The sequence below is a fragment of the Ammospiza caudacuta genome, chromosome 4, assembly GCF_027887145.1.
Source record: "Ammospiza caudacuta isolate bAmmCau1 chromosome 4, bAmmCau1.pri, whole genome shotgun sequence".
NCBI lineage: Eukaryota > Metazoa > Chordata > Aves > Passeriformes > Passerellidae > Ammospiza > Ammospiza caudacuta.
Window position 1 is genome coordinate 48,448,057 of NC_080596.1, and position 17,750 is coordinate 48,465,806.

The window sequence follows — 17,750 nt, forward strand, 5'->3', positions numbered from 1 at the left end:
CTCTCATCCACTCCTGTTTCCTAATAAAAATGATTGCACCAGGCTGATCTTCAAGCAGCAGGCACAAGGCAACTCCTACAGAAAAGCCCAAGAGCCATGCCATCTGACTGATGGATTAAGCACAGGCTTGGTGATTGAGTTAAAGCCAGCATTTAAACACATCCTGCACATTGCAAGGGTGGACCACGGCCCCAGACCTTAACTAATGCTCTGGGAGAGTGAACACTCACAAGTCTGCAGATGACACCACCCTGGGGACAGCAGTCCTGCTACGTGCAGGACTTCCATTGAGAGGGACCACAACAGGCTGGGGGAAGGAACCAACGGGGCCCTTATGAAATTCACGAGGGCAAAGACAAAGTCCTGCACCTGTGAAGAAGCCACCCCTGCAATGACACAGCCTGGGGCTGCTGGGCTGGAGCAGCTCTCTGGAAGAAGCCATGGGGCTGCTGGTGGGCAGCAGAAAGGGCCACCAGGCACATGGGTACCTCAGCAGGGCACTACTGCTGCTCAGCCAAGGGAGGAGTTTATCCCTTTCTGTGCAGCATTCATCAGACCAACCCAGAACGCTGCTGGGATTTGGGACCCCCAACACAACCAAGACAAGTTCAGGAGGAAGTGAAGAAGCTGGCAGGGACTCATCCTCTAGAGAGAGGCTGCACAGCCAGGGCTTGTCAGCCCTGGAGAAGACACGGTTTTGGGAGGGCCTCCCAGGAGGCACTGAGGAGCTGGGCTCTTCATACTGGCACAGAGTGGGATGAGAAGAGCCAGGGAGTGCAAGTTGAAATGAAAGGATCCGATCTGATAGAAGGAAAAACACTTCCACCATGGGAACCATTCACCAGCAGAGGAAGCTGTCCAGACATGGTGCTCAGGCTCCACCAGTGAAGTTTCTCAAGACTCAAACCAATAAAACCCTGAAGAACCTGATGTGACCTCACACCTAGCCCTGATTTGATCAGGAGGTTGGATTAGATGAGCTGAGGTCCTCTCAAACATGAATTATTCTACAATTCTGAAATTATAAAATAGGTCTATTAAAACAGAGATTTGACTATAGCTCTAGCAAAACAAGCATCTACCTTACCTGAGGTAAAGCAGTAAGCAATCGTCCTTATATACCTCCTCAAAAAAATCATAAAGATATCACAGAAGTTGCATAAACCACTATAAAATAGTATATTCTGCCTTCAGTTTTCTGAACTCTTTAGAATTTGATAAGCTGAATATTCACCTAGACAACTGCTAGAGAAATCTGAAAGAATGCACATGTACCTTTGACTCTGAGATGCAGACATGCTCCCCTACAATAAGTCAAAAGAATTGTAAAATTGTAAGAAAACAGCCACAAACCAGCTGATTGTTTACAAAACAAAAGACATCTTCAGAGCTGATATGCAATTTAAAAGTGATGGAGTTCTCAGATTAAGACAAATTAGCCACTATTAAAATTCTGATTTTCTTTCTCCACTTGGAACGGTCAGCAAAGCATGCAGAAATTTTGCCAATCTTCTTGCAGTAACTACTCTCTGCTAATTAAAAAGTCACAGCCAAGCACACATTGCAGAATCACCAGTTTCAAAACAAAATCTATTAAATCAACCTTCACAATAATTTGTGGTATTTTTCTCTCCTTACAAGAGAATGCCACAGAACACTGCTGTGAAAGCAATTGTAATCTTTTTTCTGCCCCTTATCTTTGGATAAAATGTATTTATTATTGTGTCTGAGACATCTAAATTTTACACAATGCCTACAAGTAAAGGACAGACAAATACAAATTTAGTCATTTCTACCACACAGCAAAGCTAAAATTCCTGTCCACCTCCAGGAGGAAATGCACTCCTCAGAGTCTACATGTGCAGAGAGGACTGTTTTCTCAGCTTTTACAGAACCCAAATGCTCCTGACAGTCAGGACCATGAAGGCTCAAAAATGAGTGCCAAGATGTCCAGTTAACCCCAGGAGGGTGAGAACATGTTTTTGGGTTTTGGTTTGGTTTTTTTTTTTTTTTTTTTTTTTTTAATATATGTATCTTGTCAATTTAATTTCTTTTACCATTGAGTAAAAATCAGAAGTTATTTCATGCACTCCTGAGCTGCAACCACTGTACAAGAGCAAAGCAGAGAGGAACCAGGCTGAAAAGAGATGCCAGTACCTTCAATCTTACCATCATTCTTCTCCACACATATTGCCACTGGTGTTTACAAGGAGACTGGCTGCACTGCCCAACAAGCATTCCACAGACAGTGACAGAAAGGAACTATGCAGGATATCCAGTAACCTGCATGAAGTGACGTACCAGTCCTTCTGCTCATGCCTTTTTAAATCACCTCTGGCAAAGGCTCCCTGGAGGAGGTACAGAGTGTAGGAAAGTAATGAACCAGCATCTTCAATACAACAGCACTAGAGAGGAAATAAAGGTGTGGGGTTTTTATTTTGTTGGTTTTTTTGGGTTTTTTTTTTGTTTTTTTTTTTTTTTTTTTGGTTGAGGTTTTTTTGGTTTGGTTGCTGGCTCTTTTTTGGGGAGGGAGGGAGTGGGAGAACCTTTTGTTTTGCACCAATGTGGCAGAACTAACCAACAGGAAAAAAATGGCTCTTACAAATCAAACTTGCTCCTAAATTTCTCCTAAAGCTTTAAACTTTCTCACTTTGTTGAATGACCATGATACAAAGACTGTGAGAGTAACTACAAGGTGTTTACCCTAAGATCACACTAAAATTGTACTATTTAAGAACATGGAAAATAATTTTCTAATATGAAAAAAATCCTTTCATTTTCGATTTGATCAAATAAATGTTTGCTATTTTCCCTGCCTTCTGAATAGCACACAATATGTTTATTTAAACCAAATTTTATAATTTTTAGTAGAATCATTTGTATCAGTATTTCTGGCAGTTTTCTCATTTCTGTTTCAAGGGGTTACACTCACTGTGGTGAAAAGTAGGTCAGACTGTGCATTCTGTCATTAATAAATATCAGCTGAAATGCTGCAAATGCACTTGCTGATAGTTAAACAGCACAGAAATAATATGGGTTAAAAGCATTTATGTCTATGATGACTAAAATAAACACAAAGGACATGGCAATCCCAACTGCTAAGCAATTTCTGAGAGAAAACAGGGTAAATCCCTTTGAGACCAAAATGGAATGATACTCTTGTATACCCAGAGATTGAAATAATTATAAAAACATGACCTGTCTTCAGGAAATCATTAAAAAGTTACAGCTTTGTTTGCCTGAGGTACTGCAGGGGCCAATTTCATTAAGAATCACCCTTGCACTGCTAGAGCACCAGGATGCATTTACAGTTCAGTGCTAGCAGACTGTCACATCATTAGAGCCTCTCCGGTTCATTACGCAGCTCCCAGATGGTGCTCATCACAATTAGGGACAGACACAGCGCTTCAGCCACGGGAGATGCCAATTTCCTGAGCCACAAACATTGCTCCCTGCTTGTCACAAGCAGGCAGAAACAGGAACAGCACATCCAAAAGTCAGTGCCACCAAGCAGAGGACAACTGCAAAGGTGACGGAATGCTGCGTTTCAAAACGATCTTAAAAAGTCCAGGATGGCTTCCATCACCAACTTAACTTGCTAGGAAGAGAAATCACATCACTAGGCACCTTGCACACTGGGTCAGACCAAGTGGAGTTCCCACTTCTTCGATTTCCACTTATTTTCTCCAGAAAGCTTAATTCTCACTCACCCATGTAAAAACTAGGTAGATGTCCATCTCCACATAGCTAGAGACATGGTAAGACACATAGCTAGCACAAACCCCGAAAGATTTTGAAAGATAAATTTCATATCAAAATATGCATTGGTTTTGTAGTGTTAAATTTTGCTTGACTTCTAAACCCAAAGTTTCTGAACTGTAAATGTAATGACTAGATTTAAAAATAAGGAAAAAATTTAAAAAGGGAAATGAGATAAAGCAAATAATATTTTAAAGCTGCAATGAAATTGGATCTACAAAATTTTGCTATCATATTTTATATACTTTTTTAAAATATTTAAATCTCTGGAATGGGAAAACAAGATAAATCTGATGAGACTCTGCAGCCACATCTATAAATAACTGGGTCTCTCAAACTTTTATGAAGTTTAACATCTTGGATCTGATTCACAAAACTAAGTACACATTTTATCTTTATAGTATATTTGAAGCTGTAAAACACTGATCTATAGATGCAGTTTTACTCAGCTCTGTGCATACATAAAAGTGTTTTATAGTTTTGACAAGTGTTCTGTCATTGCCTGCAATAGTCCTTTGGTAAAAATATCAGTGCTTGCAATAAAAACCTACCTCTCTGCTAGACAGAGCAGTGATTTGCATTGATTCAGAAAGACAAGGTGCCTCCAGTGCTTTGTTTCAGAACAAAAGTAATGAAAATATTTCCAGGATATTTAAGGTTGGCATAGGTAGCCATCAATAACCCATACATTTGCATTTGATGGTATTTGTAAATGTTTCAGAAGATTCATTTCAAGCCTGTGCCCATCAAACTGCACCACTGTCCACCTGCCAGCAGCAGCTGCTATTTGGCACCTTTGCAAGTAAGGTCACAAAACCACTGCTTTTGTATAGGGTATGACTAAGAACTGTCTTAATCCTTCTTCTTTACAAACTTCCCATTTACCTTCCAAGTCACAAACACAGACTGAATGAAAAGTGTCCGGCTCTGCCAAAGTTGCAGACTCTTGTGCTGCCAGTATTGCCAGACACTTTTCAGCAAACAAAAACTGCACCCTGACAAGAACAACTCCTGAAGTTATGTATCAAGCAGTGTTAAACCTTCACCTGAAAACATAATCTTGTCCAGTAACTATATCATAAACCTTGTTTTCAACTTCAAGCCATGGTTTACATTTCAAGGCACAAAACCCACTGGGCACTACATGGAGAGATAACCAGCCCTGCTTAACATAGACATCAATTCTGCTCCAGAGCTGTGGAATGGCAGCTGCCTTTGACAGTCTGAGAAAGCATTCAAATGAAATTTGGGAAATGCACAGGAGCACTGCTGGCTATAATTCAGAAGCCAATTCTACTTCAGCCACCAGTTTTGAAACTTTTCTCAAAGTAACCACAGACGTCAGAAGAGGGGGAAAAAAAGAAGGTAGTATTTCTAAAATATGGAATAAAAATGCAAACTTTCTTGGACCACAGTACTTTTGTACCCTAGCAGCTAATGTGCAGACAGGGTATTATTTAACCAGTGTTTGACTACAGCCAACTGCAATGTTACAATGTACTTTGTATTTCTATAGCCAAACCTAAGCTCTAAATGGTTACAAGACATAAGCTGCAAGTACCATAAATCCTTTAATCTATCTGGAGAACATACTGAGCAAAGAGCTCAAATCCAGCTGACCAAATCCTGGGTCTAACTCTTTTTTTTTTTAGCTTTTTTTCCCCCTCCCACCCTATCACATTCTATCTCCTTATTTGCTGCCACTTCTGATGCCCTGATGACACTCTGCCAAGCCCACAGGGCACGTATTAATCCTTCCTCTAAACTGTGATGAATTAAGCAGCTTTACATCCTGTTATAATTCCATCCCACTGATGGTTCACAGGGTCAAAAACCTCAATTCAGCACTAATCAATCTGATCCTCCAGCAAAAATCTTTCATGATCATTAACATCTTTAGCAGCTGGATGTCATTCCATGCTTTCTGAAGGTAGATGTGGACAGAAACCAGTCACATATTCTACCCTAAAACCAAAGATGAGACTTATAAGCATTCCTGACAGTACTGTGAATGTCTTGTTGTATCCCCTCTTCAGCTATGCTCAAGTCATTTATTCTTTTCCAAATCAGGCAAATCACTCACCAGGTGGCAATATTTCCTCCCTTTCCCTTCACTGGAGTAGTCACAAAATGCTTATTGCTCGTTTGTTCCACAGTAAATCTATTTTCCTTCTTCAAAATTACAAATTCAAGCTGCATTTTCTGACAGGATTCCCTGAGCAAGAGCATTATCCTGTGAATTAAAATTAGTTCCATGTAAAAATGGATCAAAACTGAACAAAAACATCCACTTTCTATTGGATAGAGAATATCTACAGGATAACCCTTTCATCAGCTAAGCTGTTATTTTTCCTAAAAACATCTGTCACAACACTGTCAATTTTTTTACATTTTCCTTGTGATATGCACCTCCAAATCCTGAGCAGGTAGGAAAACAAAATGAAACAAAAGGATGTCAGTGTCTGCATTTGTCAAGAACATTTCTAACAAACAGCTGTCAGAAACTGCAATAACCACTGTCTCTGCCCTAGGTAAAGCATGGAATCAATAACTCCTCCAAGTCCCTTACTAACCTGAGTTAGAGATGCTTCTAAGAAGGGAAATGTAAGAATTTTTTTTTCTTTGCATGCGAAGTACGCAAAGATTTTAATAAACACCGAATGTTCATTTTCAGGTTTTCATAAAGAGTGAATCCAATGTGCATTTTCTGAGTACAGACACATGGATACAGGTGCTGGGGTTAAGTATTTAATTTGCACTCCATGCTCCTGTTGTCCCATGTATCCTAGGTTGAAATTTCAGTAGCTTGAGCTATCAAAGTTCACTGTACTCACTGTGTGCTGCTTGTATTTCCCCATCCTTTTTAGAGAAAGAACAATAAATCTATATCCCTTAGGATCTCATAAACACACTCAACTTATTTTTTAAGGGAAGAAACACTTAAAGACAGAGTAATTTTAAACACAAAGTTATTCAGGGTGAAAAAAGAAGTACTACTACTAGACAGGGCTTGTGAGATGACACTACTGGCAAAATCAAGAGAATTGCACTGGATTAGAGGTAAGCAATTTTTAGTTGAGTGCTTTAAGACCAACTCATATACACATTTAATTCCAGTATTTGTTCTACATCCAGCAGAAAGAAGAGAACTATTTGCTAGTGCTCAACACCTTTCTCCTTCTTGTTAAAGGTTAAAGCTGCATGAGCACTTATGTGAATCCACTAATAAAAGAGACAGAACTCTAGACATGGCAATACTAGTGTTAAAAACAGTGGCCTCATTTTTCTGTTTATAAAACCCCTTTTTGTTTCTAAAATGCTACTCAGTACTGTAACTACTCAGCTTTAGGTATATAAGGAATCAGCTTAGTAGATTTCTTAAAAAAAAGAAGCCCCTTCTATAATGCTTGGATGAAATAAAAAAAACCAAACAACAACAGGATGAAATTAAAAAAAACCCCATCAAATAAACTCTAACAAAAAAACCCACAAATCCATTCAAAACACTACATTTGAAACACTTTCTCATTATTAAAAGCTCAAAGAGACCACTTACATTACAACAGGGTCCTTGCCAGGTCCTATTGCACAACAGTTAACACTGTTCCCTGTATGTTGTCAGCCCCAATGACAGAAAGCTGCAGAAAAAGCCCCAGCTATATATGTCCTCTTTAGCATTCAGTGCTGCAGGAATAAAAGAAGCACTGAACAGACAGGCTGGCTTCAAAGCACTGAAATGCTTACAGTCTATTCCTGCCGTTGGCTCTCGTTCCCTATGTTAGTTATTCCTTCTGTTGTTTACACTAAATATTCATTAGTAAGACAAAACATGAGCTTATTTTATTTTAATATGCCAAAAATGAGGGAAAACATCCAGATATAGATAAAAGATGGACTTACTGGAGATTGTGGATGACTATTACACTGAATTAAAAACCTGGTAAGCCAGCTCCCACTGGAACGTGTGGGGGTGGGTGGGAAACAAACAAACAAACAAACAAACCGCCCTTGTCCATTGAAAGGAGTTCAGTAAAAGATGCTTTAGCTGAGCCCCAGGATTTCACTTCCTCCCCCTCCCATTGCAGGCCTTTTGCTTTGAGGGGTTCTCAAGGAATCAGTGAACCACAGTTTATAGTCTGAAGCAAGTTTCAAGCATGTCATCTCTTTAAGAGGTACCTACTTTCAGGTAAGCTAAAACCCACTCTTTCCCTATTGTACAGTTATGCAAAATAAAAAATACAGTAGAATACTGAAGCAGTAGTGCCCAGAAGAAGCCTACTGCACCCTCCACAAGGCTGCATACATTAGAACATTAACTACAGAGAGGCTCTTCCCTGGAACATCCTTGCCCTCCTCGTGTCAGCTTACAGCTCTCCTTTCCAGGCTTGCTCAGTCAATTCCCAGAATCCAGGAAACAATTTGCTTCCTTGTGCTGGAGGTACACACTTCATTGTTCCTCTCATGAGGGCACAGTAACTTTATTGAAGAGTGTTGTTTAAAATGAACAGATTTGAGTGGTGTTAGCAAAGAAAAAAAATGCAAAAAGCCTAACCTCCAACACAGGAACTACAGCAAGTCTTGATACAAAAACCAGAGGTGCTAGGCCTGGCAATCACCTTTTGCTTAATTCCTCAACTGCTTTGCCAAGCATCCATAGGACAAAAATTCTACCAGTCTTCTATATGCAATTAAAAAAAGATAAAATCAAAAATTAGGTACTAGACTGATAAGATTTTCAACATCAACAGCTGAAAGCTAAGTACATCTAATTTATATTCCCGTGTGCCATTATGCTGACACTGTTACTGAAACATCAGTGTGCCACACATTAGCCTCTAAAGATCAGATTCAGATACGGTTTTCTACAAGATACACCGTAACAGAACCAAAATCAGGAAAAAAAACTTCCAAACCAAGGGAGGCGGGTGAGCCGGTCATTTAAAACCCTTCTGGCTCGGCTGCTCTAATGCACACAAATCTCACATCACACCCAGCCCCCAGAGTGTGCTCAGGGATGCGCCTGACGCTCATGGTCAGGGGCCAAGGTGCGCGGCCAGGATGACTCCCCAGTGCACCGGCACGCTGCAGGTACAAGGAAGGGAGCAAGAAGTTGCGACAGCTGGGCATTTTATAGACGACTGAAGGGTGGCACAGGGAGACTCGCGGGTTTCCTGCTACCTATTCCTGTTTCCACGTCCGCCCCCAATAGCTCTACCTGTGTGTGTGTACATGTGTGTGCGCGGAAGGGACGGCGAACTCTGCTCAGCCGCCGGCACGGCCGGTCCCGCTTCCCGTGTCGGGGCCGGGACCGGCCGCACTCAGCGCGCCGCACGGAGGGAAACTCCCGCCTGTGGAGAGAGCGCCGTGCGCCGGCTCCCTCCTGCCGCGGGAGCGGGACCGGGCGCGATGGGTCACGGCGGACATCGGGCAGCGCGGATGTCGCTCTCCCGCCCAGGGGGCCGGGGCGCGGGGGAACCGGTCCAACCGAGCCCAGCCCAACCCAGCCCAGCCTCGGACACGGTCCGGGCGTGGCGGCGGCGGCGGCGGCGGCGGCAGCAGCAGCCGGGGGTGGCCCCGGCGCCGACAAACAACAGAGGCGGCCGCCCGTGCCCGTGTCGGTGCCGCCCGGCTGCGATCCCCCAGCAGGGGCGGCGGCGCCCACCCGCGTCCCGCCCGCCCCCCGCCGCCGCGGCGGCACTCACGCAGGCAGAGCTGGGTGACATAGGCGTAGTAGGACCAGCAGAGGATGCTGGAGATGAAGAGCACCGGCACCCAGTAGAGCAGCCGCTGGCAGCGCCGCCGCACGCCGCCCCAAGCGCCCGGCGCCCCGGCTGCGGGTGGCGGCGGCGCCGCCATCTTCCCGCACCGCATCCCGCCGCTCGCTCGCTCCGGGGGCCCGGGCCCCGGCCGCGCTCCCCGCCGGAGCCCGCCCCGGCCCCACCTCCCGGCGCGGCCGCTCCTCCCACCGCCCGCCCGCCTTCCCCCGGGCTGGGCAGGGCCGGGCAGCGGGGGCAGAGCCGCCCGAGGGCCCGTGGCGTCCCCGCGGGGTCCGGGTGTCTGTGCCGGGCCGGGGACACGGGCACGGGCACGGGCACGGCCGGCAGGTTCGGGGCGGCGGCGCAGCGGCCCCGCCCGGCGCAGGGCGCGGCTCCGGCCGCCACGTGTTTGGGCGCTGGGGCGGGCGGCGCCCTAGGCTCGACGCTGCTCCCTCATCATCCGCCTCTGACAGCGGGATGGCGACGCTTATCAGCGCCCTGCAAGCGCTTCAAAACGCCCGGTTACAGAAGCGCTGCCGCGTTCGCAAATAACGTTGCGGAGTGCAGCGAACAGGAGTGCGGGCTGCCGTGCCTTGGCGGGCAGGAGGCGGTGGGCGGCCGCTGTGGGCAGGCGTGGCTGGCTTGTGGCTTTTGGCAGCTGTTCGTGCCGGGGAAGGTGGCGGAAGGTTGTGCTGACTCACCCTTCCCCGAAAGGCTTCCCATTGCACTCATCGTAATGAAACGCTTGTGAACTATAACAGCAAACCCTGCCTGCGTTAGGTTGTGTGCACCTTAATCGTGGCTGAATTATCATTGCAAAATCAATAATGTCGAGCACGGCCTGTAGTGTTTCTGCAATCTGCTAGAATCTCAGAGCATCAGCGGTGCAGTAGGTGGGAAGTAGCTGGTTGATTAAAATGGGTTTGGACTTTGAAAAAAACCTTGTCTAATATCTCATGCAGGAGACTACACGTGAAGATAAGTAATCACTATCTGGAAGGCATACAACTGCCATTGATTGAGAAAAAGGCTGGGAAAGAAGAAAAAAAATTGGAGAAAATAAGACAGAACCAATGGTAGGTGTTGCTGGCAGGTTCCAGAGTAGAAAACGGAGTAGGTATAGTATGTTTGTTGAAGAGACATAAAAAAGAAGTTGACCATATGGCTGCAGTGTTTTTATGTGATGCAAAATCATGCACCCCTCTTACAGTAAGACCAAACTGAGTGATTTCAGTTAGCCACAATGAACTGAGTGAATGATCAACACATGATAATGTATTGAGAGGGATAATATATGTATCCCATGGCAGTAAATCATCCTTGCCTATTCAGGAAAAAGGCTTGTATATCATTCTGAAGGGCTCAGCAAAACTGTCTCCTCAATGTACGGTTCTTACAGCAGAGGAATGAACAAAATATGCTACCAAAAGATTGGACCAGAATAATTTAAGAAAAGATTCTGCATAATGGCAAATTATGTATTATACATTTAAAGGTGAAGAGACAGGGAATGGTGCTGAAAAGCTAGATTTTATATTCCTGCATGCTATAGTTCTCAAACAAGAATAAAGAGACTGAGACCAACATGATGCGGACAATAAAAGCTTTTTATTTCACCTTAATTAATCGTACAAGTCATTGCTGAAGCCAGCATTTTAATAGAACATTTAAAGGATTTTACTTTACTATGTTTTAAGGAAAACATCTGTGATTATTCAACATAGATTTTAAAAGCAGAAGGAGTAAGATTACCACTGCCTGAAGGCAAACCCCATGCTCTGCTGGCAAAAGTTAAAAGAAATGAAGGCAATTAAATTCATTTGATGGCTTTTTGCACTTATTTGGAAATACGTGCCAGTGACCTCTCTCAGGTGCCAAGGATAATGCATCTGTTGTGTCCTGTGTTTCCAGGGAGACATGTCTGTACCTTGAGAAGTTTGCAGCTAGATGCTGTGTATGTAAGGGTGAAGTAGGTTTTGCATCGCCTTAGGGGCTATGAAAAGATTTCTCCTGTAAACCATATTAAAATGCTGTATGTGACACAGGGCTCATTAACAACACATGCCAGGGAAACAGAGTAAACACTAGAGAAAACTTTATAACATAGTCATTTATTCTTTGGAGTCATAGTTATTATAGAATATTATGCATATAGAGAGGTGGCAGTTTGCCAGGAATGTGGGAATAAAAAGATGATGAATTACAAAGGCCTTAAATTATATCGTACAAATTCTGTTCATAAGCTTTTCATTATCGCCTCATGGAAATGGGCTTGTGTAGTTCAGCATTCTACCTTTTCCATGGCCACTACCACCCTCTGCTCACTGCTCACTTTCACAGTAATCAGAATTCTCTTATTTCATATGCTAGTAATTACATGAATAATAGCTATAGTGTATGCTCCATATAACCATAGCTCCAAAATCATGGTTATCTGGTTCAAAATTAGTGAAATAAACAGGCAAACTTCACTTTAATTTAGATGGAACAAAAAATCTTGCCCTGACTAATACTCTGAATTACCTTGGAGCACCCTTTGGTCAGAGAGCTGTAAAGAATCCCTCTCTCCTGTCCTTGTGTCTTTTCCCCATGGACATAGGCTCTCTATCTCCTTTTCATATCCATAGTTGCTTTCTATTCCTTTCATGGCTCTCATCACTCTCCAGCTGGGACACAAGGCATCTTTTCTGATGTGCTTTTAATCCTCTCCCTTCCTCTGTGGTATGACCTGCAGAAATTTTAGGTAACAGCAGAAAAACTCAAGAACAAGCATATTCAATTGTGTTATGGCAGAAGTAAGTCTTGGGATAGTCCAAGCCATTGGGCATTAATGGAGAGGTTGCCCGAATCAGTGTACTTGGGCTTTGTCTCTACAGTGAGAGAGGTTACTTGGGACACAGGTTATTGCTGCTTGTATGAAATGTTCCAAAGAAAAAGAGAGGAAATGAAGGTAATTTTCTTGTCAGGAGCTGGGCTGAAGGAAGCTGGGGTTTGAGGAGGCAGCTTGAGTGTTTGGCAAATTGAAATAAAATGTTCTTGTCATAAGTGGTGCTGCTCAGGCTTTCCCCTCAGGCAAGGTATATGCAAATGATTGCTGGTAGAGTTTTTAAAATGTGTCTCTCCTGGCATACATTTGGGTATTTCTAACATTGCTGCTTCTGACATTTCTCTGTACCCAGTTGTGCAAAGGGATGTTAAAGGAAGGGGTCACCACCCATAGCTCTGGGGCTGGGCATCGTCCTCCCTGCTGGCCCCCAGCGTGGGGACCTGATGTCTGTGTCCCTGGCTGGTGAAAGTGGCTGCTGCTCTCCTGCTCAGCCAGCAGCAGCTTCAACAGCACCTCTGCCCAGGCTCACACAAGCACCAACAGCCTGCCCCTCTGTTGAGGGCTCACACAAGCACCAACAGCCTGCCCCTCTGCCCAGGCTCGCACAAGCACCAACAGCCTGCATCTCTGTTAAGGGCTCACACAAGTACCAACAGCCTGCCCCTCTGTTAAGGGCTCACACAAACACCAACAGCCTGCACCTCTGCCCAGGCTCGCACAAGCACCAACAGCCTGCATCTCTGTTAAGGGCTCACACAAGTACCAACAGCCTGCACCTCTGTTAAGGGCTCACACAAACACCAACAGCCTGCGCCTCTGTTAAGGGCTCACACAGGTACCAACAGCCTGCCCCTCTGCCCAGGCTCACACAGGTACCAGCAGCCTGCACCTCTGTTAAGGGCTCACACAAGCACCAACAGCCTGCCCCTCTGTTAAGGGCTCACACAGGTACCAACAGCCTGCCCCTCTGCCCAGGCTCACACAGGTACCAACAGCCTGCACCTCTGTTAAGGGCTCACACAAGCACCAACAGCCTTTCCCCTTCTCCCCTGAGGCTGACAAGGCTGAGGGCCACTGGTGAAACGCACACGCCTCCCTCCTCTCCGCCCTCACCAGCACATGCATTGTTGCAGATCCCCAAGGCATGGCCTCCCTGGTTGTCTGATAGCCCTGCCCAGATCCTAGACCTTCTTACCTGCTGCACAGTCCCAAATCACCAGCAGTCCAGCTTGGTGCTCAGTGCATTCTGAAACAAGCATCCTCCCTCCCCACATACCCTGGCCAAGTACTCTGGCCGACCAGGGCTGTCCCTGTTGTCGTCTCTGTGAGTGTTGTCTGGTACATTGTACATCTCTAGGTTTGGCTTCCTCCCTTTGTCATTCCACTTGATAAGGTCCTTGATCAGATGACATTAGTGAAGCAGGCACTCCCTCCTTCCATTTGCTCTGACTGGTAGATTCCAGCTGGGTTCAGGTATAGAATGGAGAGTGAAAACTCTGCCTCTTTCTGAGGAAGGCATCTTGACATGCTTAGTATGCAGTCCTAATTAAAAACAACTCCTTTGCAAGTCAAGAGAGGGCTCTTCTCCTCTCTGTAAGCAATCTGATACGATGGAATACTTCCTCCCCCGCCAGGTCCCATGTATTCAGTGGAGGAGGAGGAAGAGTAGGACAGGAAAACACATATTTACTCCTACACAAGTGCAATACACAGAGCAGCAGCTAGAAGCAGGAATACACATAGACAGACTGACAGGCACACAGCACTCACTGAGTGAACCAGCAGCCCTGCAGGGATGCTCCTTGCCTTCCTGACAGTGACTGTGCTGCTTGCATATCCCCAGAATGTTTGGGTGTGGGACCACACTTACCACACACAGGAAATCTCCACAACATTTCTGGCATAAAATATTACCAGGAAAATGTATCTTGTATCCCAGCTGGAGTTTGGGACCATCTGTGTATGGTTGATAGCTCCTGGCTACATGAAAACCAGCAGCTAAGGAGCCTCCCTAGTCTCAGGCTATCTGTCAAATGTACTTTCATTGAAGGGCTGGCCCAAATGTGTTCAATTCCTTGCTTGGCCTCTCAACCCGGCTTAGTACTTAATTATTTGCAACTGTTTTGATATCCAAACCTAACTGTTATTGTATGATTTTTTTTCTTAATTTTTTGTGGCAATTTTCCTTGTTCTCCACAGGAGAGGCACACTTAGCTCCTTTCCAATTCCTTCTTTAGATTTCTTGATTTCTACCTCTGTATTGATACAATACTGTATTTGTCAGAGTCTGCCTTCAGGGAAGTTTTTTCAAGTCCTATTTGGGCTTATTATCCACCCACTCTTCTGTCACTTTCAGTGGTAATTTTTTCATTGCATTGTTTTATTTTTTTCCCCTGATGCATTCATCGGGGAATTTTCCCTTGCTTCCTGCTTTTCCTTTTGTCTCCTAAGGTAGGAAACATGGGAAAAAGCTGAATCTGTTCCAATCAGCGCTAGTTCCTGTGCAATGGAGATCTATACAGTGCCCTAAAGCAGGTCTCTGCTTAGGCAAAAATCAAAACCCCTGGAGTAAAAAACCCTTCAAGAAATATGTGAGACACCTTATCCCATGCTGCGTGCCCCATTCCAGTGCTTTCTGCCCTATGGAGTAGAAGGTATGTGATTTAATGGTTGACACCAAAAGCAGACATCTAAATTTAAAAATAACCAATCTGATAACCTCCTTTTTCTTCCCCTCCCACCCACTTCTTCCCAACAGGGTGGTTTAAAGCTTACTTTTGCAGCTTATGCCCTGAAATGTCTTGACAGATTTGAGCCACTCCATGCCTTGGTCATACATCTAGGTTTGGCTGTTGTCCAGAGATGAAATACCTGCCTATGTTCAGGCTTTTTGTTGCTGGGACCCTCAGAGTAAGTCTGCACAAAATGTAGCAACAGCCACATTTTCTTTCTTTCCACTTCCCATGGAAATGTTTTACCTGCCAGACTCCAAGCCAGTTGTCTTCATGAAATGACACAAAAAATGCTGCAAGGGCCACAGCACAGAGAAAGTAAATGGTTCAGCAGCCTCTTACAGAATGAATGAAACAGCAGAGACTTCTGGATTCCAGTGTTTGCTCCCTGCAGTGGGTTTTGTGACACAGTTTCCAAGTGCAAGGACATTTTTTTGTAAAGCCTAGGTAACTAGCTTCAGACTCAGTATTTTATTGCAGAGATTAGAATACCTGAAAGTTTATTTTTACAGGGTCATACTCTTTTGAATCTAGGTTATAGCTTCTGAATCAGGGTTAGAGTTAAAAAACCCCGCAGGTAATACATTGCTTTTTTCTATGAGTATTTGTATGTACAAATTTATGTATTTTAATAAAAAAATTTCAGGTGGGTACTAGTATTTTCATAGAATACTACTAGCTAATTGTAATGTTCATCTGTGGGAGGAATTTTTAAGTCAAACTAGTGGTGAAAATTAACATTATCCATTCAAGATTAAAGCACATCCCTGTATTAAATTGTATGTGTAAGAAAATAAATGCAATACATCCAAGGGCAGTATCTGCTGACAGCTTCAGGGTGCCAAATGCTTTCATGGATTCCCAGATATAGGGAAAAATACTGTGCATTCAGACCTCACACATATTAAAAATATTCATCTAAGTTTTGGCTTTTTTTAAGGGGAATTCAAACTTGGTATTGCTACAAATTAGTTCCAGATCCATTTTTGAATAGTGATTTTTTGGTCTGATTCTTTTCCTTCTGCAAGAATGAGTCTCAAGTTCTTTTCCTAGACACTGTCTTGACTATATCCTCAGTGGGACAAGAGGGCAAGACACGTCATTAGGTAATGATCATCATATCACACAATGTCGCATCAAAGTGAAAAATTCCTGTATCATTTTTCCCCTCTTTACTTCAATGCATTTGTATCCTAATATTTAGGTGGAAAAGAAGAGATCAAATAACTACAGAAAGCAGGCAGTGTGACTAACAAAGTGCTGAAAGTTACTGTTCAATACTTTGGGTTTTTTTCCCTTCAGGCTGATAATGTTCTGTGTCATATAAAGTGACAATCTACAGTGGAAGGAATATGTATCCACTTATTGCTAAAATGTGCAAGGAGGGAAACTGCCACTGGGATCTTAAACACCAGCAGATTATCAGGGAGCAGCCTACACTGTAGGACATTCTGCCAGGAGCCAGGGGCTCACCACAGCTCAGGCACAAGTTGGTTAGCACCACAAGGGTACCCAAAGCTGAGGCTGCTGGTTCTCATTTTATCCTAGCTGCTCTGGGCATCTGTGGGCAGTTCCTAAGCACCCTCTGAATATTCACTTACATTATTACAGTTTTCTCAACTTACAGAGGACAACAAGAGCTGCTTTTAAACAAAGCCTTAATTTATGCAACTTTTCACACAATTTAGTTGCAGCATACGCATCTCCTGTGCTGCCAGGATTTTTGCTGATTTTTAATAAGGTTTTACTGAGCCCAGTGACTGTTGCTTATCCGAGGGGTGCCTCCAGAGCAGATGGCATATGCCATTACTGCGCCTTGCTTTCACCTGTCCTTGCATTTTCAGGTCTTCTATGCAGAATTCTGTGGCTGAAAAGCGAAGCTATCTAAAGAGATGACTAAAAGAAGAAAACAAGTCTATTTTTTTGTCATGGCAAGATGCTCTAATTCAAAGTGCTTACACATTCATGTTACCAAATTAAAAAAAAGATTGTGACAAAAGGATTTGAATTATATACACAGCAAAGAAAATTAGTTTTAAGTGCATTTATTTTGAAATAAACAAGAATATTATATGTATATATTCATATTTATATTAAATAATTTTATTAAACATGAAGAAAAATAGTCTTAAAAACTAATCTGACACTTTCACATTCTATTTAATATTAAGTAACTATAGATAAGAAATTTATAGAAAAATGCAAAAATTGCTTCAAGCCAGCCACAAAAGCAAAGTGCACTATTGCCTGGGGCAGTGGAGCAGCAAAATGATGATGGTACAGCTGCTTCCTCCAAGGGGAGATCACTGTGAGAGACAGCCATGAATAAAAGGAAGGATGGGAACCCCTTCAGTGACTCCCAATGTTTTCTTCTCTCTTCTTTGTCCTTTGCCACTGAAGTAGCAAACTGGGTTTTGCATGTGCTGACAAGAAGCAGTGAGACAGTTCTGCGTACCGAGACAATACACTGAATACAGCTGATTCCCTAAGTGATCACTCAGGGACTGCAGCTTACCTCTGTTCTGCTGTGTCAATTCAAGAACATTTATCTCAATTTATTTGATTTATTTCTTGCTGTCAACAGTTTAAGGACACCAAGGTGGAAATTTTGAATTTATTTATACTGAAATATTAACTGAAGTATCATCCTTTGATAGTTTTCTGAACTGGCCTGGG

The 17,750-nt window shown here is 43.6% G+C and overlaps 1 protein-coding gene across 1 annotated transcript in view; it reads right to left on the reverse strand.

Moving 5' to 3' along the window:
• ZDHHC2 (zinc finger DHHC-type palmitoyltransferase 2) overlaps nucleotides 1–9,630 on the reverse strand; it is a 35,253-nt gene extending 25,623 nt beyond the window's left edge. The window contains exon 1 of the mRNA XM_058803343.1: nucleotides 9,462–9,630. Coding sequence (XP_058659326.1) covers nucleotides 9,462–9,630 — 169 coding nt within the window. The remainder of the gene's footprint in view (nucleotides 1–9,461) is intronic.
• Nucleotides 9,631–17,750: the final 8,120 nt, after the last annotated feature.